General features: G+C 36.6%; 2 protein-coding genes and 1 long non-coding RNA gene across 5 annotated transcripts; all 3 read left to right on the forward strand.

Moving 5' to 3' along the window:
- Positions 1-660: 660 nt before the first annotated feature.
- Positions 661-2,219, forward strand: LOC131628913 (GLABROUS1 enhancer-binding protein-like). Its single transcript, XM_058899721.1, has one exon. It carries the CDS (start codon positions 785-787, stop codon positions 1,997-1,999), a length of 1,215 nt encoding a protein of 404 aa, XP_058755704.1. The 5' UTR covers positions 661-784; the 3' UTR covers positions 2,000-2,219.
- A 6,599-nt stretch (positions 2,220-8,818) lies between these two features.
- On the forward strand, positions 8,819-17,463 carry LOC131628914 (disease resistance protein RUN1-like). 3 transcript variants are annotated; one of them, XM_058899724.1, is made up of 6 exons: positions 8,819-9,383; positions 9,527-10,640; positions 10,746-11,039; positions 11,187-12,582; positions 12,869-12,953; positions 17,225-17,463. In XM_058899724.1, the coding sequence occupies exons 1-5, from the start codon at positions 8,878-8,880 to the stop codon at positions 12,919-12,921; spliced, it is 3,363 nt and encodes a 1,120-aa protein (XP_058755707.1). In that variant the 5' UTR covers positions 8,819-8,877; the 3' UTR covers positions 12,922-12,953; positions 17,225-17,463. The 3 variants fall into 3 exon arrangements, with proteins under 3 accessions (XP_058755707.1, XP_058755706.1, XP_058755705.1); XM_058899723.1 differs by lacking the exon at positions 17,225-17,463 and having other exon boundaries at positions 12,869-15,173; XM_058899722.1 differs by lacking the exons at positions 12,869-12,953; positions 17,225-17,463 and having other exon boundaries at positions 11,187-12,680.
- A 41-nt stretch (positions 17,464-17,504) lies between these two features.
- On the forward strand, positions 17,505-19,461 carry LOC131628916 (uncharacterized). Its single transcript, XR_009291916.1, has 3 exons — positions 17,505-17,649; positions 17,764-18,465; positions 18,544-19,461. It is a non-coding gene; the product is annotated as an uncharacterized LOC131628916 (long non-coding RNA).
- Positions 19,462-23,935: the final 4,474 nt, after the last annotated feature.

A 23,935-nucleotide genomic window follows, 5' to 3' on the forward strand; every position in this document is an offset into this window, starting at 1 on the left:
GTATTTTAATCGAAACTATTCTCCACGCGCCTTTCTTAAATATCGAGAACCCTATTCCTTTTCACCACTTCACTCCGCCATCGTCAATCCAAAACCAAAACCCTAATTCCAAAGAGTATTATTGTGTTTGTTTTTTCTAATTTAAAACCAGACAAAGTTACATGTCACTCTAGTTTGTTTGGCTAGGAGGTGCTATAGTTTCAGCCACCATCACGTAAAATAGAATATCTTATTAAAAGAATTAAAAATTTATTTGTTACAAACATTTACCTAAGTCATATATTTAACCTATGTATAAGATTATTTTTAAACACAGACAATATAAGTATTATTTTACTAATTCATCCAATCAATAACAACAAATACAATTTACATTAAAGAGTATTTTAATCGACACTATTCTCCACGCGCCTTTCTTAAATATCGAGAACCCTATTCCTTTTCACCACTTCACTCCGCCATCGTCAATCTAAACCCAAAACCCTAATTCCAAAGAGTATTATTGTGTTTGTTTTTTCTAATTTAAAACCAGACAAAGTTACATGTCACTCTAGTTTGTTTGGCTAGGAGGTGATATAGTTTGATGATAAGTAGAAATAGGCTGGGCTCCCATTTGATAAGCCCAAATGGGAATGAAGTAACCATAAAACCCTAAAGATATAGGCAAGGATCCGCCTCCCCTGTTCCAAATTTTCGGTCAAGCTCCATCTTCTTCATTCTGATCAGTTTCTTCTCCTGCTTCAAGAACAAAACACCTACACCAATATTCTAGTTTTAAATCTCCATGGCACCACCAAAACGACTCCGCATCACTCCGCTCGATGATCCACCCACCGCCTACTCCTCCGATGACGACCAACCGCCTTCCTCCAAAAAGCCAGAAGATGAAGTAGTCGATGAAGAAGAAGTTTCAGAAGAAGGAGAAGAAACTGATCAGAATGAAGAAGATGAAGAAGAAGAAGAAGGTTCTTCATCCGAAGAAGAACAAGTTCAACCTCCTTCCAAAAATCCTCCACCTTCTACCCCAATCTCAAACCCTAAACCCGAGTCCGGTTCCGAATCGGAGTCTGGTGCCGAATCCGGATCTGAATCTGATTCTGAACAAGAACCTACTCCACCTAACGCCAAAGTCAAGCCTCTCGCATCAAAGCCCATGAAAGCCCAACCACAAGCCCAATCTACTCCCGTACCGGCCAGATCTGGAACAAAGCGTGCCAACGAAAACGGTTCCAAACCTGCTAAGAAGAAAACAATCGCCGCTGGCGGCGGTGGTGGTTCTGAGAACGAAGCGGATGGAGACGGTGACGTGAAAATGACCGGGGAAGACTCTAAGAAGATGAATCCGAGAGTCTTCACTGAAGAAGATGAGATTGCCATTCTGAAAGGTCTCGCTGACTTCATTTCCAAAACTGGTAATGATCCGATGAAGGACCTGGTGGCATTTCATAGGTTTGTGAAGAAATCTATTCATGGTGATGCGACTAGCGAACAGCTGAAGCGGAAGGTTCGTGGTTTGAAGATGAAGTTCAAAGACGGTGGTAGTTTTACTAAAGAGCATGATAAGAGAGCTTTTGAACTTTCCAAAAAGGTTTGGGGCAATACTGAAGGCAATAATGGAGGCAATGAAGGGGAAGAAAATGGGAAAGTGAATGAGAAAACTCCGAAGAGTACTAAGAAGGAAGCTCCTGTGAGAAACAATTGTTCTGCTAAGAAAGAAGTAGTTGCCAAGAATGGTGCTGGAAAAGATGAGGGTGTTGTTGATAAAAGCTTGGCTTTGAGTGAAATGTGTAAATTTGGTGAAGCTGCGGGGTTATCCTTGTTGAACAAGGCTATGGAGAGGGGAATGGGATTGTTGGAGGAGTCTAAGGCTGATGAGTTTGATGAGAGATGGAGAAAGGTTCAAATTGCGGAGATGGAACTGTCTGTGACTCGAGGGCAACTGCTCAAGGATCAGATTAGGATAGCATTGGAGGCGTTGAAGAAGAAGTCTATCAATTAGGGTTGTCAATTTTGTGGCTAATCTGGTAAATGTTCTGGACAATCAATTAGGGTTATCTTAGGGTTAATTTTGTTGGTAATCTGGTACATGTTTTGGATATGTTCTCTTTTTTATTTATGCAGTGATTTTGCGGTTATCTTATGATCATTTGGTTTAACAACTGCTGATTTATGATGAATGTATTATGAGTTTTTCATATGAAATTATTATGGTTGTTTGATTGTTTGATTATTGTTTATATGAAATTGTTATGGATTAGAGATTTTGAATATTGTCATTGCTGAACATGCAAAGATACACATCATGTAGTTTTGATGGTTGTAATGTTATACCAGCATGTTTGTTTGGACATGTGGTTTGATAGAGCTTAGTCTCTTGCTCAAACAGATTGGAAGTTTCTGAAATGAATTTCAGATTTGCACTTCATGCATGTGTAGAATACCTACAGATTGGAAGGTTTCTGAAATGAATTTTAGATTTGCACTTCATGCATGTGTAGAATACCTTCAGTGTGAGTGTTTGAACAAGAGGTGAAGCCATTTTTGTAATGGGAGCTAAACAATGAAGCACGGACACGATACGAGTATCGGATACGATACGTATCCGATACGGCGATACGTTACTAATTGAATAATACAAGATACGATACGTTTAAGATACGCATATAAAGATTAAAATAAAATATTTAGTTAAATTATTGTCTAACAAAACCACTCTCATAATAGAACTTTCAATACATAACTATATTACTAAAAAATATTAAATCTAAGATATTGGTATAGTATCAATGTTGGAAAATGTTAGTCATATAAATAGTCACTAATAATAGTCACTAATGATCAATATTATTGGCATTGAAAACTTAGCATAGTTATTATTAATAGTTATTGCCTATTACTTTTATCTTAACGTGCAACTATTGCCTAATATGCCTAATAGGAAGTCCCAACTAATGACTATTAAAAAATAAAAAAATAAACGAAGAGTCATTAAAAAAATAAAATCTGCAAAAAAAATTGAAGATCACGTATCGGGACGTATCGGAAGCGTATCGCAGCCGTATCGGATTTTTTTTTATTTTTTTATTTTTTTAAAAAATTCCGATACTCCTTCGATACGTATCGGCAGCGTATCGGAGCGTATCGGAGCGTATCGGATACGATACGACAGGGATTTTGAAGTATCGGTGCTTCATAGGAGCTAAACTTTGCTCTGTGTGTTTTACACATTATTCTTGGATAGCATTAAGGATTATTGCATTAATCTATTTCACACGGTTCTATTTTCTTTCGGAAACGTATAACAAGTGTTGATAGATGAATAAACTAATGCAGCAAACTTAGGAGCCATCCGCTGCACATCTAAATTCCAAAATTATCGGCTAAACAAATATGTCCATCAGTTCAGACTTGTTTTACAACTCTTATAGAAAGTCATCCACAATTCCATATTGTCAAATATCATATACCTGAAAAACGGCAACGCGAAATTGCGAATCAAGGCTGATGACACCTTTTATCTTTAGATGCAAACCTATTATTACGAAGAATCCTCCATAGTCCATACTATGCAATATACTTTTGATGGTATCACTAAACCATCAATTATTAACTTATGTTTTATTTTACATGATATAGTTCTCTTTAACTGAATAATCTTTTCATATTCTATGGCACATAAGTCCACGTTACATATATCTCTCAACCACAACTAAGAATGTCCATGGTCTACATTTAAACTGCCAAGATTTTCAATATATATATATATATATATATATATATATATATATATATATATATATATATATATATATATATATATATATATATATATATATATATATATATATATATATATATATATATATATCATGTAGAATAACAAAATTTAATTAGTTGACAATATGTAATTGTAACTTTATTATACAGTCTCTAATTGGTAATTGAAATTTTATAATTGGTTAATTAACCAAACAACTTTACATTATTAGACTCTGCTAAGACCAACGTGATCCACAATTGATAGTGGATAATCATGCATAATAATAGCTTCAACAATCAATTTTTTCACATTTTCTGGATTATAAGTTCCAATTCCAAACGCTTGCTTTCCTTCTGATATAGTAGGATGGTGTTAGCTGGAGATTTCGACCAAAGGATCACAATGCTTTGAAGTGTTGTGTTATGAAGAAGAAATGACTTTTGTGAAGCTATTTTGAATCTTTTCCTTGAAGGAGAAGATTTATTTCTATCGAAGGTTGCGACTGAAAGATTCTGTAATCTTCACAAGTGCTTTTCGACAACAGCGTTGGCAGAGTCGAAGCTTTGAGCGGGAAGATTTAAAATTCAAATGGAACAGCTCTGCCTGGCGAACGTGTGAAAGTATCTGAAGCGAAGCAATGTTTGAAATATTGAACATGGCATTAATCTATGTAGAGACTGTTAGGGTCGAACTAGTATAAATAGGAGTTTTAATGTTTAGATTTGGTGTGTTCAAACAGATATACAAAAATTCACTAAAAATACTTAAAGTACCAGCGTTAGAGAAACGGGTCTTTTGCTGAACAAATGTATGTGCAAGAACACCTTGTTTATTTTATTCGAAGCCCATTAATTACCTGTATATAAACACAAGTTACTTTGCATTACCTTATCGTCATTTAGTTTCCAGTTAAATTTACATTTTGTATCATCGTCTTTACTTTCGAAATCCTTTACCTTAATGTTATATTCTTTTACTTTCATAGCAAGTTTTATAGATTTTGTCAAAGTCTTTATATTTCTTTATTTTATGGTTCATTGTCGAGCCCTAGTTATTACAAAGTCATTTATCATCATACAGAAACTTAATCATCTAAATATAAAATCAAAACAATGAGTTAAATTATAAGAACCCTAGCATTCGAGACACGTGTCCTAGGATCAATCTAGTCGATCATGTAAGTTACCAAAGATATATTGTTTGGAAGACTAGCGGTTGTTTGTCAGAAATCACTGGTAAACAGCAGGAGAAATGGTTGTCCTTTGTCATGGTTTCTATTCTTGATTTTTTTTTAATACAACTCAAGAGATGTCCTTTCAAGTGTTTTGTTCCATTCTTTGAAGTGCCACTAAGTAGTTTTTTACACCAAATGCATTCAGCCTTATCTTGCCCATTCACTTTTATCTTTTTAAATTTTTGCCTCACATTACTCCTTAGTTTCTTCATGTAGCTTCTAAGCTTGTATCAATTTATTCTTATTTCTTGAGTTGGTGAACATGTACTTTCTTGTGTAGGATTAGACGTTCCTTCCAGCTCCGGGGTTGTGTTCAATTGATCCATTTGACCTATTACAAACAACAACATTAAACACATTCAATAACAACAAGATTCAACAATAAAACATAACATTCTAATTTAACATTCTGATTTAACATTCTGAATATAAAGCATTAAAAATATTTTTTGCATCTAGAGAAAGTTTATCTTCATATTTGCAATCCAACCAACCAAAGACTCTTAAGCCTTGGAAGGTAGTTAGAAAGTGATGATAGTTCAAGGGACCTACTAACTAGTTCATCTAAAGCAACAAGAAAATGACAAAACAGGTTCATCCAAATGTATGAAAGCATGAAGCACAAAAATGGAAAAACATTCATTTTGTTTGATCAACCTAACTAACATTAATAGCATGATCGGAGGGAGAAAAAGAACGCACCGATCATATTATGGGAGTGCAGAAATTACTGTACCTTTTGGGAGTACTAAAATTGAAGGAGACAGTGAGTGAAGGAGACGAAGGAGTTAGTGAAGCTTTGAAGAAATGAGTGAAAGTGAAACCCTAATTTATTACACTTATATATATTTAGGGGCACGTATGTAATTTCATGTCTAAGCGAGTGTGGTTTCGGGTGCGAGTTTCACACTACCCAAACCCGCACCCAAAATATTTGGTGGCACCCGAACTCGAACCCAGTCTACTCGGGTATTCACCCGTTGACTCGGGTTCAGATGCAGGTGGGCCCTGCGGGTTTGGGTCTTTCTGCCATCCCTAGTTTGAGTAAAATATGAATAATTAGAATGAGGAGGAGAGGTAATCTGGTCAATACCTTTCTAATCTGAATGACAAAACCCTAGAAGATGCAAGAAAAATTATAAGATATGTACCTATTATCATCATTATTTTTATTAAACCTAAGTCCAATTTGTTAATGTTAGGAAATGATGTCAATAAATTTTTTTGTTTAATTAGTGGCGAAGTCCTTTATCTTAATTTTAGATTTTACTTTAGTCACTTATATAATAAACGTTACATTTTAGTCTCTTAAAGAGGTTCCGTTAACCAACTTAATCCTTTCCGTTAAATTGTGATAAAAAACATTAACTAATGCTAATATGGCATGCCAACAAGGCAATAATTTACTTACTAAGTCAACATATGCAACAATTAATTCAAGCCATCAACCAGTTCCAACAATTGTCATGGTTATCATCAAGATTCAACAATTCATGATCCAAACAATTATCAAGAAAATATTCAACTCATGAATCAAGGTTCAACAATTCAAGATCCAACAATTATCAAACAAATATCATATTCAAGATTCAAGCCAAACTTGATTCAAACAATTATCACATCTAAACTTGTCATCAATATGTGAATGTATGACTCAATAAATTTTTGTAAAAAACAACCGAACCAACTGAACCAATCCAAACCGCGTTGATTTGGTTTGGTTTGGTTCGGTTTTATTTCTAAAAGTCAAACGAACCAAACCAAACGACACACTTTTTTCTCTTGCGGTTCGAATGATTTTTTACGTCAAAACCGCAAAACCCGCACCGCGAACACCCCTACGTAACACTTTTAGAAATTACTAGATTATTTTTTCATTTTTAATTTTATTATTTGTATTCTATTTTCAATTTGGTTTTTGTTTTAGATGGGCTCTAGGCCCACTGATACATACCATCCTTATAATAATATTCACACCTCTCTAACTTTGTGTTTTACTTAGTTTTAGTTTAATTTTTGTTTAGTTATTTTGCTTAATTATTTTAATAATTATAAATTAAATATGCAAAGGTAAAAGAAAAAACGTCCATTTTATTAGGTTCTCTTTGTGGAATTTAATATGTTTTCTTTTAGTTATACTCTTGTAAATAAATAAAATCGAGATTAAATTGTAAATATTAATTTTATTGACTTTTCTTTGCTTTTTATAGGTTTTTATACTTTTGGCAAGACTGGAATGAAAAGTGTAGAAGGAATTGGCTTGGAAGAGGATTGGAATCAAAATCCAGAATGGGAAAATCAGCAAGTTTGCTTAGCAGCCTCCAAGCGCGCTTCCTTGGCCTATTTCCTGAAGCAAGATATATTTTGGTGCTTGGTTAGCGAGTCAATCTCGCTAAGCGAGGTCTGTGCACTTTTCAGATATTTTGGTAGTCCGCTTAGCGAGCTAATCTCGCTAAGCGAGATTACTTTTTGGGCACTTGTAAAATTAGGCACTTTGGAGATATTTAGGTAGTGATTTTATCCTTTTATGTTACTTTACCAACCACAGGGTGCAGTTACCGTACATAGATAAAAATCTATGCACCATGCATAGATTATTATGTACCCTTGGATCATTGGATCAAATTCTATAGATCAATTGTTATTACTCAATACTCCATACTCACCACTCAATACTCAATACTCAATACTCAATACTGGGTTAAAAACATGATCCAATGACTTATGTAGGCTTATGCATGGTGCATAAATAAAATCCTTATGCATATTAACCAAAGCCCCAACCACACAAGCTTAGGGCAAGAGAAGAAGAGAGAAAAAACAAAAGTTCAAAGAAACTACTCATGATTTCCAAGCATCTTTCTTCATCTCCTCATAAATATGAATGGAGGGTATATATATATATATATATATATATATATATATATATATATATATATATATATATATATATATATATATATATATATATATATATATATATTATATGTATCTATTGGTATTGATAAAAAATTAAAGAAAATTAAAATTTGAATCTTGTCAGAGTAATTGACAAATCAATTTTCTTATTTATAAAAATTAATTAATCAATTGAAATCGCAAATATGTGAAATTTATAATAGTTTTAAGAAATCCATTAATATATTAAAAATTCAAAAAAATCATTTTCAAAATCATATTGAAAATGGTTAATGGTTTTAATTAAAATAAAAAAATTAATTTTTTAAAAGTTTAATTTGTGACTAAAAATATTTAATTAAAGGTGATTTATTGTGATTAAGACTAAGGTAGAAGAAAGAGAGGTTGAGTTTGAGGAAAGAGAGGTTGAGTTTGAGGAAACCAGATTGTAGGTGTTATTATTAGGTTACAACATGTTTTGAGGTAGAAGAAGAGAGTTAGGGAAGTCTAAACATAGCTTTTGTAGGGAATGAAAAAGTAGCATTTTCAAAGAAATAGGAGGATGCATTGCAAGATTGGAAGTGTTAGAAGAGTTGGAAAAGAAATGAAGTTGGTAGTAGAATACCCCACGTAGCAGCACAAATTAAAAGCATGGGCAATTACGTACTTTCTAGACCAACTTATTTTCTTAGATGCCATGTACCCGACTAGTGGTGTTTGAAAGGAAAAGAAATTCTTGTTTTGCAGTTGGAGAAAGAGAAGACAGGCATGCGTCAAAAAACAACTCATTACTTTTTCTTTGGGACAAAGAAAGCAACTTATTACTAACTTCACATCATAACTTACCGTGTCGAAATAAATATCACGAAGGCAACGAAACTTCCTAGAACTTACCACTTGCTATTTTAATTAACTAATGATCTGCTATATTATATAAACACTTCTATAGTGATACAACATAGATAATGTTCTCACATCTCATTTAATGGCTGTGCAACAATATGTAGGTTCTTCTTCTTCTTCATCTTCTATGGTAACATCTTTGAAGAAATTTAATGTTTTTATTAGTTTTCGTGGTGAGGATACTCGCAAAACCTTCACGAGCCATCTTTACGAAGCTCTTAACAAAAAAGTTCTAACATTTATTGACATTGAGCTTGAAAAAGGAGATGAGATCTCATCAACACTCAACAAAGCCATTGAGCGGTCAGATGCATCTATAGTCATATTTTCAAAAGACTATGCATCTTCAAAATGGTGTTTGGATGAACTCGTTAAGATTCTAGAATGTAAGAGAGATCGGAGACAGATTGTCGTACCTGTTTTCTATGATTTAGAACCATCTCATGTGAGGAATCAAACCGGGATTTATAAGCAAGCTTTTGAAAAACATGAGCTAGATTTGAGACACAACAAAGACAAGTTGCAGAAATGGAAAGATGCACTCACTGAAGCAGCCAATTTATCGGGCTGGAACTCTCAAAATTACGGGTAAATAAAATTAACTTTTCACCTAATTTATTCTAAATCTATTTTTCCATTGTTTCTTGCTCAATTTTGTTGAGGATAAATTTTATATAATAATTATCATTATAAAAATGTTGACCTTTTTCAACTCCCATTCATATTGGTAGGATGGACTCAAATTTCGTTAACGCCGTTGTAGAAGATGTTTTGAATAAATTGTATCGGAGATACCCATTTGAAGTTAACAAGGAACTTGTTGGCATTGATACAAAGTATGAAAAGATGGAATCTTTACTGAAAATTGGGTCAAATGAAGTTAGATCTCTTGTATTATGGGGAATGGGAGGCATGGGAAAGACCACTCTAGCCAAACATTTATATGGTAGACTGCATTCTCAATTTGAACGTACTTGCTTCATTGAAAATATAAGGGAAGAATCAACCAAACATGGACTCACCTACGTCCGTAATAAACTTTTTTCTACATTGTTGGAGCTTCCTCTCAATACACCTTATGTAGAAACCCCAATTTTCAAAAACAAACTTGCACATGAAAGGAGTCTCATTGTGTTGGATGATGTGGCAACCTTAGAACAAGCAGAAAATATTAACATAGTCAATAAATACTTGGGAGAGGGAAGTAGAGTCGTTATCACAACTAAAGATATGCAGATATGTAGCCAATTTGACAAGTGTGACATATATAAGTTTGAGGAAATGAATGCAGATGAATCTGTTCAACTATTCTGCAAGAATGCTTTTGGAGAAAAATGTCCTAAGGATGGATATGATAATCTATCAAAAAAGGCAATTCTTTATTGCAGAGGCAATCCCTTAGCTTTGAAAGTTTTAGGTGCAAATTTTCGTACAAAAAAAAGTAAAAAAGAGTGGGAAAGTGAATTGGAGAAACTCAAAAAGATTCCCAATAGAAAAATCTATGATGTGTTAAAATTGAGTTATGATGACTTAGATCGTACTCAACAAGACATATTTCTAGACATTGCATGCATCTCCAGACCACCGGTTTATTATAACTCTCTTACTCAAAAAGATTACTTAACAGCAGTATGTAATGCTTGCAAGTTTTATGCAGAGAGTGGATTAGAAGTCCTTTTAGATAAAGCGCTCATATATTTTGATTCCAAGCACTTTATCACAATGCATGCTTTATTAAAAGAAATGGGAAAAGAGATTGTCATGACAGAATCTGTCAAAGACCCCGGAAGAAGAAGTCGATTGTGGGATCAAAAGGATGTGTATGATGTATTGAAGTACAAGAAGGTAAGTGGGAGATTCATTTACTTGTACATGAAAATGGATGAAATATAAATGAGATTAATATGTAAGTCAGCCCTTACTAATCATTACTCTAAATTTGTTTTTTAGGGAACTGAAGTTGTTGAAGTTATAGAATTTAATATTGATCAACTTGAGGATTTGTACTTGAGCTCTGATTCTTTTAAAAGCATGACCAACTTAAGACATCTTCATATTGAGTCTATAGATAGAGAAAATAGACTGCATCTCCTTGAAGGTCTTGAGTGGTTGTCTGATAAATTGAGGCATCTTTGTTGGATTTTATTCCCACTAGAGTCTTTGCCATCAACCTTCTGTGCAGAATGGCTTGTACAGCTTAAAATGCAGCATAGCAAGCTTAAAAAGCTTTGGAATGGAATTCAGGTACAATTTAATTAATGTGTTATTGTTAGCTCTGTTAAAATATATTCTTAATTAATTTTTTAATCAGTTTTAGATAAGACTTATGTGTGATCAGGAATTTATTTTAATGATTTCTCAATAATGTGATGGTTTTTTTTTCTCATGTAGAGGCTTGACAATTTAATGATTCTTGATCTTAATTACTCCGAAGACCTGATTGAGATTCCAGATTTATCAAGAGCCCCAAATCTTCAAATAGTATCCCTTTCTCGTTGTGAGAGTCTCTGTCAACTCCATGCATCCATTTTCAGTATCCCCAAGCTTATAGAACTACATTTAGATGGCTGCAAAAAAATTGGAAGCCTGAAAAATAACATTCATTTAAAATCTCTCCAATTACTTGATCTCTCTTTTTCTTCATATCTTACGGAATGTTCGGTGACATCTGAGGAAATTGAGTTGTCTTTATGGGGCGCTGTTGTACACGGATATTCTTCATTGATGTGGTGCAATAAGAAACTTACAGGACTGCACCTTACAGAGTGTACACAAATCAATACATCGAGTCTTTGGTTCATCCTTGATGGCACGCCGTCTTTAAAAAAACTATATTTGAGGAATTGCTGCAACTTAGAAATTCTCCCTCACAACATCCAAAATAATTCAATGTTGGAAATTCTTATTTTAAATGAATGTTCAAAACTTAAGTCTATACCAAAGCTTCCAGCCTCCTTGCAAACTCTTGAATTAAATGAATGCAGGAAACTTAAATCCCTACCAAAACTTCCAGTTAGCTTGCAAAACTTGAAAGCCAGGAATTGCATTCATTTGGACACTAACCCCGTTCAACGATCAATACTTGAGAATATGTCACTGAGTAACAGGAATCTGCCAACTTATCATTGGGAGTTCTTTTACTTTCCAGGTGGTGAAGTTCCTAGGGAGTTTTATTTTCATACAGCAAAGGCTTCCATAGTTATTCCTCCTATTCCAAAATATGGTTTGTGTGGTTTTTTCATTTGCATAATTCTCTCTGAAGAAGCGGGTCTCGTTTTCTCTGGTGAAATTATTTGTACTATTTATCAACACACCAAAGAAATTGACCAAAGGACGCGGTGTTGTACAAAAGGATTAATTTCAGATCATGTATTGTTAGACTACATAATCTGTTATGATTCCGATTGGGTGAAGGTTGGGAGTGAAAGTGGAGGTCATGATTTTAACTTTTCATTTAAATTCAGTAGTGAAGAACTTCAAGGTCTGAGAAAAGAGTGGATCAAGGGCTGTGGGGTCATTCCTGTTTATGACTTGAAACATAGTTTTGTGTTGGAGGATGGTAGAATTAGTGGAGTTGAAATTGTTGAAATACAATCCAACGCTCAGCTATTATCTGATGATATTAAAGTTTTTGATGATTGTCAACAAAATTCGAAATTTGATATTAATGAGTCACAACACCAAGAAATCGGAGCTGAAAATGAAGATGACCAGCACAAACTAATTATTCCTCAGACAGAAAATTTGGAGGAGTTAAACGATAAATCTTCTTGTTCATGTTCAATCGGTATTAATCTTTCACCACTTCCCACATATATATTCCATATTTATATTTTTTTTCTTTCTTAATATTACTTTCCAACCATTATGATTTAAGTTTCATTCTTATTTAGGTGTATGAAATTCTTTTGTATTTTTTAAAATATATTTTAGGTAGTGACTATGGGAGTACAGAGTGATAGTTTAATCCTTCAAATAAATAAGTTGATTCTATGTGAATCTTTGTGATATATTGTAGAAAACTATGCCAGATAATTTCCAATAACAATGTGTTGAAATAATGCACTGAACAGGTCTTTTGTTGAAGCACATACTAGAAGAATCAAAACGTCTATTTCTAAAGTAAAGATAAGGCAGCATCAAAACTTTCATTCATAAGTATGTATTGGTTTTTCGTTTCTCTTGTTGTGATAAATTTATTTTTATTTTTAATAAGCAATATGAATTAATATAGAAAAAATATAGGATCTCGGATACAAAAGAACTAAAAGACAAAAAGAGAAATAATTCTCACGGATTGCTACCTAACTTAAGTAATATAATGAGTTATTGCTAAACTCATAAAAGTTACAATTAGGTTGAGTAATTTTTTCGATATACGACGACCTCCAAACAAGCACTTTACACCCTCAAGAAAAGTTGTTAAAAATAATACCATTCATACACAACTAAAGACTCCAAACAATAGTCATCCAAACAACACCTGCCTTACCTCGTCTGACTTGATTAAAAAAACAATAGGACCACCAAATCCTTAAGCTTTCTTTGAAATCAAAGGAGATATGAATAGCACACGGTCTTTAAAATAACTATATTTGAGCATCCCATACCTCTAATTGAAGCATCTTGCAAGAGAGACAAAGCAAAGAGATCCGGAAAAATATCCTTTATAATTCCCTCATCCAACCATCGAGCATGCCAAAAAGAAATAGAGTAACCATCTACATATCTAGCCTTCAACATCCGAAACCACAAAGAATTCGAGGCTCCTAAATTCTCCAATTCCACTTCAAAAGAAGCGCATTGTTGAATTCTTCTAATCTTCTAATACCGAGACCACCCTTCTCAACCGGATTGCAATCATCTTTCCAACTAACCCAATGAACTTTCTTGATCCCTTCCGACCCCCCCCACCCCACACAAAAAAAAAAAAAATTGTTTTGCATCTTATTAATCTCCATAATAATTTTCTTAAGGGCTTTGTAAAAGGATAGAGTGAAAATTGTTAAACTACTCAACACCAATTTTAAAAGAGTAATCCTCCTTCCAAAATTAAGCCATCTCCCTTTCCAAGAGTTCAATCTCCTCATAATGTTTTCCAAAAGAGGCCTCCAAGATGAGATTCTTTTAGGATTAGAACCAATAAAGATACCAAGAAATTTGAACACTTTATCATCCGTCCTACAAGAATGAAAAGAAGTTGCCACTCCCAAAAAATGCGGATTAATGTTTGATACCAATGAGCTTACTCTTGTGATGATTAATACCTCACCTCGACACCAATTCAAAGCCTCTCAAAACAATCTTTATCGCCCAAAGATGATTCTAACTCCCATCTCCTACAAATAAGGTGTCGTCCGTGAATTGAAGGATATCAATAAAACATTTTCCATTAACGTTGCACCCCACGAAACCTCCATTTTCAACCGCCTTCCCTACTAAAACCTTTAACCCTACCGCCACAATGACAAAAAGAAAAGGAGAAATAGGATCACCTTGACGTAAACCCCTTTCCACGAAAAATTCCTTGGTAGGACTAGCATTAACAAGAACCGACATATTGCTTGTAAAAACCAAAGACTCCATCCACTTCATCCACCTTATCCGGAACCCCATCCTCCTCATCATATATCTAAGGAAATTCAAACTCACTTTATCATAAGCTTTTTCGAAATCCACTTTAAAAAGAAGACACTTTTTCCCTTCCTTAATAGAATAATCCACCAATTCATTGGCAACAAGAACTCCATCAAGCATTTGTCTACCCGGAACGAAGGCGCCTTGACAATTAGAGGTTATCGAAAAAAGGACCTTCTTAATATTACTAGCCAATAATTTAGAAATAATCTTATACATGCATCCCACTAAATAAATTGGACGATACTCATCAATACCCGACAGATTATAATACTTCAGAATAAGAGTAAGAAATGAAGATGTTATAGATTTCGACAAACCGCTCTGGAAAAAAAAGGCGTTGAAACACGAGAAAACATCGTCTTTTAGAAAGAACCAACAATTCTTTAAAAAGAGGAGGGAAATACCATCCGGCCCCGTACTTTTCGACCCATCGCAACTCCACACCACATCTTTTATCTCCACCTCCGAGAAAGGAACCTCAAGAGATAAGCTATCCTTCGAACTCAAGGAATTAACAAAAATACCATCCAAGGAAGGTCTATTGAAGCAATCCTCCTTAAATTTATTTTCAAAATGAGATTTCACCTCTTCCTTAACCTCCTTAACCGAATTCAAGACTCCATTACTAAAATTTAAAGAGCTAATATGGTTCCTTCTCCTCCTCCCCTTCATAGTTCTATGAAAGAATTTACTATTAGAATCTCCATCGTTCAACCACTTTAAACGAGACTTTTGGATAAGCATGTTCTCTTTTATCTTAAGATTCAACCAAACTCTCTTGCTAGCCTTTGACTTGATTTCTTGCACTTCCTCCTCCCATGTTTCTCTATCATCATGATTATTCAAATCCCTAACGCCTTCCTCCACCTCCAAATCATATTTACCAAAAATAGATTTGTTTTACCATTTCAACTTTTCATTGATTAAACGAAATTTACCTATAAAGCTGTTAGTTGTATTTTTGCCTTGATTTTGATTATTTATACTTAAAAGCACCTGTTTACTATGGAAAATGGTAAACAACCACTAGTCCTCCCAAAGCCTAAAAACTAAGGGTCACTTGCAAGATTGACTAGTTGATCCTAAGACATGTGCTAATGTAACTAAGTATAACTTGTTCAATTCGCCAAAAATTAGACTCTGTAAGAAACGATTTTCTCCAAAGCGTTGAACAAGTGTGGTTTTCCATAAAAAGATATTAATGTGACTTAACTGAGGGTGACTCGTGACCGACAGAAAGTTATAACATTTAAAAGAGATACACAACGAGTGCATCTTTAGTGAATTCCATTATTGCGATAGAATTAGTGTCGAAAACATAGGTAATGGTAAAAAAAACTTGTTCGAAAGTAAAAGAGACTACAACAAAATACGCAAAAGGAATAATTGAAAAGAAAGGAAGTTGCATTGAAATAAAAGTGGTGATTCACGTACATTAGCACCCTTGAAACTTTCTGCTTCCTTACGCTCAGAATGTAAACTTTTATAGGTGATTTAGTACAAATGAACACCCCAAAATCCTTCGTTGGATCCTTTATTTATAATCACTACAACCTAACTGCCTACAGCCTAAAACCTACTAAACGTTTGACACATCTTGATGTAACTGCTCCCCACGTCTTTGGCGTTCGTTTTAAAATAATTCTGTAACTGTTAGTACTTTCAAATTCATCCCACTCAAGTACTTGCTTCGACGCCAACCTTCAGCTCATTGTCGACCTCAACTTCTTACAAATTGCATTTGTAGAGTAAAATCCCTTAGTTCATATGATCCTTTCCTTAACTGCACCACTCAAATATCTTAAAAGATTTTTAAGGTAACAGCACCATAAAAGGGAAAGAGTTTGAAAATTCTAGAAATAAATAAGTTGATTCTTTGGAAAAAAATCTTGTGATATATTCTAGAAAATTATTCTAGAAGAGTCAAAACGGCTATTTCTCTTGTTTCTCAACCAAAGATAAGACAACATCAAAGATTTCATTCAAAAGTGTTTCATGATGTAGTAGATTGGTATTCGGTACCATAAAGTTGTATGTTTATGATTAATTTATTTTTCTCGATAAGATATTAGGAAATCTTCCCATCGTAATTAGTTATGGAAATTTCTTTATCCACCCCATGTCTTCTTTGTCACCTCTGGCAAAAAACCCAAAATACCCCTAACTTCGGAAATGCATTTCCAAAATGCAAAAAAAATGCTGTTTTCGGAGATGCATCTCCGAAAACGCCTTTTTTTCTTTCAAAATTTGTCTTATTTCGGAAATGCATTTCTGAAAACAGCATTTCGGAAGTGCATTTCCGAAATACTACGCATTTTGTAGATTTAGCAAAACAGCCCTCCCCCCAATTCATTTACCCTAAATCACCATCAACACTTCCTCTCTTAAGATTTTTTGCAAAACCAAGTTTCAAGTCTACATCAAAGGCTAATTCTACTTGCTCTACTACATTCAAAAGCTACTCAATCACTTCAATTGGTAAGTTTCTAAATCTTTAGATACATGATTCAAATGCATTTTAGGGTTGTTAGAAATTGCAAAAATAATATAGGGGTAGGTTGGTAGTAGTATTTAGGTTGTTTAGAAGAATTATAACATGTTAGAAGTTTGCATTTGGGGTTCTTCCATTGAAGTTGCAGAATTTGACTTCGCAGGGGTGTTTCGGAAGTTCATTTCCGAAAACACCTCCCTCACCAGTTTCGGAAATGAACTTCCGAAGTGTGTCCAGAATTGATTTTTTTTTGTTTTTTCAATTGTTTTGCATTCTTATTGATTTCAATTGTTTTCAGGAATATGGCAGGCAACCCAACACGCATCAGACAGGGGAGAGAGACCCAGACAGCGTCGGCTAGAGGCGAGCGGGCGGGGCAACTGGCGTCGACGCAGGGACAGGGTCGTGTGCGAGTACATGTGCAGATAGACGAGGGTACTTCCTCATCTAGATCGAGGAGTCGTCTGGCTCGGGTCTCTTCTTCCCGCCAGCAGGAGTTACGAGAGGAGGAGGAGGAGGCAGTTAGATACCAGGAGGCGGAGGAGGAGGAACCGGATGTTAACCCTCCGCACGGGGGGAGGAGGAGGAGGAGGAGGAACCGGATGTTAACCCTCCGCACGGGGGGAGGAGGAGGAGGAGGAAGGCTACCCGGGAGGGCCCATTGAAACGTCTGTGCTGATTTCCTACCACGAGCACGTCGCTCGACTTGTCTGGGCGGGAGAGGTATTTCTTATAATTTGTTCGACTTTATTATTTAACCATTTTTTATTTAGCTTTTTATTCCACATTTTCTTAACGGTCTAATTAACAATTTTGTTTTTGTTTTTGTTGTAACAGGAGAGACAGACTTTAAAACAGGTGAACCACGCCCGGAAGATTTTCGGTCTCTTTAAATCAGAGGCAGTGGTTTAACGACGCGGTGACAACTTCAGGGCTAGGTGGGTTGTGCATGACCGGGTATTCCACCATCATCCACGACATGCAGGGGGCCTTTGTGGAGCGGTGGCACAGGGAGACTTCTTCTTTCCATTTACCGGTTGGGGAGATGACGATCACCTTGCACGATGTGCATTGCCTTCTCCACCTGCCGATTAGGGGGATGCTGCTGGACCATTCCCGGATCTAGAGGGTCGATGCCATCGATTGGATGAGCATCTATTTGGGTATGGACCAGATATGGCTGATTATGAGTGCTAGACGACAAATGGGTCTCATATCCGGTTCTCCACATTGAGCGATTATTTCGAGCACCACCTGGTGGCGGCGGACGAATCTGAGGCCGCGGAGAACGGCCTATTTATGGAGTATCCTTGTGTCTGCGCTCTCCGGTGCTGGTTCATGTTTGTGGTAGGCGATGCACTCTTTGTGGATAAGAGTGCAAGGTACGTCGACGTGGCCTACCTCCGTTATTTCATGGACTTGACTAGCGTTCACCAGTGGAACTATGGGTCAGCTATTCTGGTATATCTATACTAGAAGCTGAATGAGGCCTCCAGCTGGAGGACCAGGCAGCTGAACGGATCCTGCACAATCCTGATGGTACGTTTCATTTTAATTGTTTCACATTTATTTATGGTTCGTATTTATTTTTAATACATTATCGTGTTTGTGTTTCAGGGCTGGATCATCTCCTACTTCCGCCCCCCCCCCCGCATCCACGTTGATCCTGCGTACGAGGACGCCATGTCCAGGGCCGCCCGATACGTTCTCAAGAGGGGAACAATGCAGTGGGACGATAACGTGGGTACCTCGACCGCACAGCTCACGATGACATCAGTTGGAGGCCATTCAGTGACTACACTGCGGTTGTCGCCTTTGACCGCATCTCATTATATTCTGGCTGGTTGGCATGCGGGACCAACACCATGGTGAGGTATCTCCCTGAGCGGTGCATGCGGCAGTTCGGATTTATGCAGATGATACCCAGGTCACCTTTTGAGGATGCTCCGGACACAGTCACCCGAGTGGAGCTCACTGGCATATTTGCGGATTGGGAGTGTCATGTGGTCCCGAAGGAGTATCGTCGCATGCAGGTCACCCAGGACTGGCACAGTGTGGAGGGGTATGTCACATGGTTCTATCGGGTGTCACATCCTCTGATGACAGCCGACGCTCCCGGCGCTCCTAGGCCAGCATACGAGGAGGTCCTGGAGAACCAGTAGGCCGAGGATGACCATGCCATTGATCTCATACCGATCTGCCAGCGGATAGAGGTGCTTGGGCCGGACGCGTTGGACCGAGGTATCATTGATCTGGGCATTCCAGAGGCAGTCGTCGTGGTGGAGAGAATGGTCGGTGATGCGGCCCATGCGACGACATATAGGAGGCAGAGGAGGTCCCCAGGAGTGAGGGTTAGGCATACCCAGTAGGGGTTCGGATTTATTTTTCTTGTATTCGGTAAAACAATTTTAATTTTTTTAATTTTATTTTTTATCATATTTTGAAAATAAAAGCAAACGCACGGGTATCCTGCTAGTTGATTAGAAAAAGGGAAGACTGAATACTTTATAAGTGAGAGAATCCACACCTATCATCTTAGGCTATGTTTGGGAGTTTGGAGGGGAAGGGAAGGGAGGGTTTTGAAAAAATAGAAGGATGGAGTGAAAAGGATTGAATGATTTTGGTTGGGAGAGTTTTAGAGGGTTTGCTTTTATTGATAACACCAAAAACCCCCTAAGTTTGAGAACTCAAAATTTCTATTGAATGAGGGTTTTGAAGGGTTTACATAGATTTTTAAAATATATTTTATATTGTTATAGTATTCCGAAAATTAAAAATTTAGTAATACTATACACTCTTTTATCATTCTATATAATATATTTTTTCAAAAAATGTCAAATATTTTCTTAAATTTTTTTTAAAATTCGTTTTCAGAAGCCTTCCCCTCCCCTCCCCTCCAAACTCATAAACATAGCCTTAGACTTTATTAGCGAGTTTGGAGGGAAAGAGAGGGGAGGGCTATGGAAAATATGAAGAATTGAGTGAAAAGAATAAAAAGATTTTGGGTAGAAGGACTTTGGAGAGTTTGATTTTATTTATAACACCAAAAACCCATTAAAATAGAGGGTTTTAGAGGACTTACAAAAATATTCCAAATATCATTTAGGTTGTTATATTATTCTGAAAATTAAAAATTTAATAATGATAATGACTCTTTTATCATTATAAACAAAATCATTTTTTAAAAAAATGTCAAATATTTTTCTATATTTTTTTAAAATTTCGTTTTCAGAAGCCTTCCCCTCCCCTTCCCTCCAAACTCGCAAACATAGTCTTAAGATTTTGAGTGACTATGTAGTGTGTCTCTCAAAAAAGTGTATCCCAAGTGTAAAATATTCTCTCATTAACCACCTTGAGTTGCATCCAACAGTGGTATCATGAGCCAAATGATATATGTAGTTGAAGAGAGTCTTTCACATGAGGGGGAACATTGGGTATAGACTCATAATATACTCACACTCGAGAGGGAGAATTGAGAATTATGTGCGAACACTTTATAAGTGAGTTGTTATATAAGTGAGTTGTTAGGTGCCAAATTGTGTTAATATTTGCTCTTGTATTTGGTACCTTTCGACTAATTTATCGCATATTCTTGTGATCCCCATTTATTTTGAAGTAAATAATAGTAGTTTAGTTAATTAAGCTTTTGTTTTCTGTTAATCTCTTTTGTAGTTGATTTTTGTATAGGTTTTCTCTTTTAGGTGGAACTTAAGGCTTGAAAAGATGAAATAATTGCAAAGAAGAAATTTCAAAGTCAGCCTCAAGGGCGCGTCGCGAGCAAGAGCGCGCGTCGCGCGCTGAAGAGATATTTTAAAGTCAAATTCCAGGGGCTTGCACGCGCCGCGAGCAAAGGAGCGTGCGATGCGCGCTTTAGGGCGGTTTGATCATTAATGAGGTTGGCGCGACGCAGGCAAGAGCGCGCGACGCGCGCTTGACAAAACCTGATTTTTGTATACATAGATCAGTTCTGGTTTTGCAAATGGTTACACTACTTTGAGAGCCAAGGAACCCTAATACCACTGTAGCAACTTAGAATCGGATAATCGGAGCATTGATCGTCGAGAAATCACCGTTGATGCTTGCTATTCTTCATCATTTCTTTCTTGTGCAAGCTACCATGTCTATGGATAGCTAAACTCTTTTGGTGTCAAGGCTTTGATGTAATCTTCCTTACCTTTTGTATGTTTTTCTTGTGAATATTGTGTATGAACAAGTTATTAATCAATATAGATGATCTAGTTTGTTTACTCTTGAATTTCTATGGTTTAAATGTTTGTGAAATACAATATTTCAATCTTGATCTAACTCTATCATCTATCAAACATTAAGTCTAGACATGGAATTAATGGTTGATAATCACTTTGTATCGGCTTATAAATGTTATTTGTATTGTTCAATCGGTTGAGAAATCGTTGGTTGAACAATAAGGTAAATCTTGCTATAACGTTGCGGAAACGAACAGTATAGACGAACGATACGTGAAGTATTGATTGATAACGAATTCATACGCATGTTCGTAGGAAGACATACAATTTTAGGTCGATTAAATCAAGTCTTGATACTTTTCTTTAAACTTAGAACTTTCCAAATTTTAATCTTTGCTACTAAACTTGTGAATGATCTTTTACCAAACTAAACCCAAAGTAACTTTAACTCAAGACAATATAAAGTATAGAACGACGGTGATATCGCACCAATCCCTGTGGAAACGATAAACTAAAAGTACTTCAATATACTTTCAACATGAGTCCCAAGTGTACCCCTCACAAAAGTGCATTCTAAGTGTAAAATGTTGTCTCGTTGACCCTTGAGTTGCATCAAACAGTTGCCCGGATAGAAATACCTATTATTTGTTTTTGCTAACGCATGTTCAATTTTTAAAAAAAATTAAAAATTAAAAATTTATTTTTATTTAAAAATATATTAACTTTTTTATTTTTGCTAACCTACCAATAAATGAGATAGAAGAATGTTAGATTCGTCTACCTAGTCAACAAAATATCAATAGAAATGAATACTTTATGTTTCTTCATGTTTGTGATTATTGAATAATTGCATAATAAGTTAACAGAGTAATGTTAAAGTTTAGGAAAGAAAACGCGTTGCAAAATAAATGCTCTTGTGTATATAATTTGAAAAAAATTTTGCCCACCTCCCAACCTTCTAGGTCATCTCTGGTGAAAAACCACATATACTCTGATTTCGGAAATGCATTTTCGAAATGTAAGAAAAAGGTGTTTTCGGAGATGCATCTCCGAGAGCGCCTTTTTTTTTTCTTTCAAAATTTGTCTTATTTCGGACATGCATTTCTGAAAACACCATTTCGGAAGTTCATTTCCGAAATATTGCGTGTTTTGCAGATTAAGCAAAACAGTCTCCCTCCCCCATTCATTAACCCTAATTCAACATCAAACACAACCCCAGATAAATTATGTACAAACACTTCCAAGGCTACATCAAAGGCTCCAATAACCTTGCTATACTACATTCAAAAGACCTCCAATCTCTTCAATCGGTAAGCATTTCGAGTTTTAGATCTATGATTAAAATTCATATTAGGGTGTTTAGAAATAGCAAAAATTGTATTAGGTTAGGTTGGTACTGATATTTAGGTTGTTTAGAATGATTAAACATAGTTTTGAAGTTTGTTTTTGGGGTCTGCCATGGAAGTTGCAGAAAGCTTCCTCGCAGGGGTGTTTCGGAAGTTCATTTCCGAAAACACCTCCATTCCCAGTTTCGGAAATGAATTTCCGAATTGTATCAGAAGTGCAATTTTTTTTAGTTTTTTTGTTGTCTCGCATATTAATCGATTTCAATTGTTTTCAGGAACATGTCAGGCAACCAAGCACGCATCAGACAGGGTAGAGAGACCCAGACTGCGTCGGCTAGACGCGAGCGGGCGGCGCAGCTGGCATCGACGCAGGGACGGGGGCAGGGCCGGGGACGACGTGTGCGAGTTCCCGTGGAGATGGACGAGGGAACCTTTACATCTGGATCGAGGAGTTGTCTGGCTCGGGTATCTTCTTCCCGCCAGGGAGAGGAGGAGGAGGAGGAGGAGGAGGTAGTGCCATACCACGAGGCGGAGGAGGTACCGGATGTTGACCCTCCACTCGGGGAGGAGGATGAGCAGGAGGAGGGCTACCCGGGAGGTCCCAGTGACACTTTCGTGCTGCTTACCTACCACGAGCACGTCGCTCAGCGTATTTGGGAGGGAGAGGTATTTTTTATAATTTGGCTGACTACATTATTTAACCGTTTATAATTTAGACGTTTATTCAATATTTTTTTAACAGTCTATTTAACATATTTTTTTATTTTTTATTTTTGTAACAGGAGAGAGAGCCGTTGAAAATGGTGAACCACGCCCGGAAGGTTTTCAGTCTGTTTAAACCGACTGCTGAGTGGTTTAACGACGCGGTGAGAGCTTCAGGGCTTAATGGGCTCTGCATGACGGGGTATTCCACCATCAGCCACGACATGCAGGGGGCCTTTGTGGAGCGATGGCACAAGGAGACATCTTCTTTCCACTTACCGGTTGGGGAGATGACGATCACCTTGCATGATGTGCAGTGTCTTCTCCACCTGCCGATCAAGGGGGCGGTGTTGCACCACTCCCGGATCCAGAGGATCAAAGCCAGTGAGTGGATGGAGCTCTATTTGGGTATGGAGCCCGAAGTTGCAGACTTTGAGTGCATCACGACATGTAGGCCTCATATCCGGTTCACCACACTAAGCTCTTATTTCGAGCAACACCTGGTGGCGGTGGCCGATGCCGAGGCGGCGGGTGACGACCTATTTACAGAGTATCACCGTGGCTGCACTCTCCGGTGCTGGTACATGTATGTGGTAGGCGCTGCAATCTTTGTGGACAAGAGTGCAAGGTACGTCGACGTGACCTACCTCCGTTACTTCATGGACCTGACTACCGTTCACCAGTGGAACTGGGGGGCAGCTACTCTGGCATACATATACCAGAAGCTGAATGAGGCCTCCAACTGGAGGACGAGGC

Source organism: Vicia villosa, unplaced genomic scaffold (genome assembly GCF_029867415.1).
Source record: "Vicia villosa cultivar HV-30 ecotype Madison, WI unplaced genomic scaffold, Vvil1.0 ctg.000493F_1_1, whole genome shotgun sequence".
In the NCBI taxonomy this organism is placed as follows: Eukaryota; Viridiplantae; Streptophyta; class Magnoliopsida; order Fabales; family Fabaceae; genus Vicia; species Vicia villosa.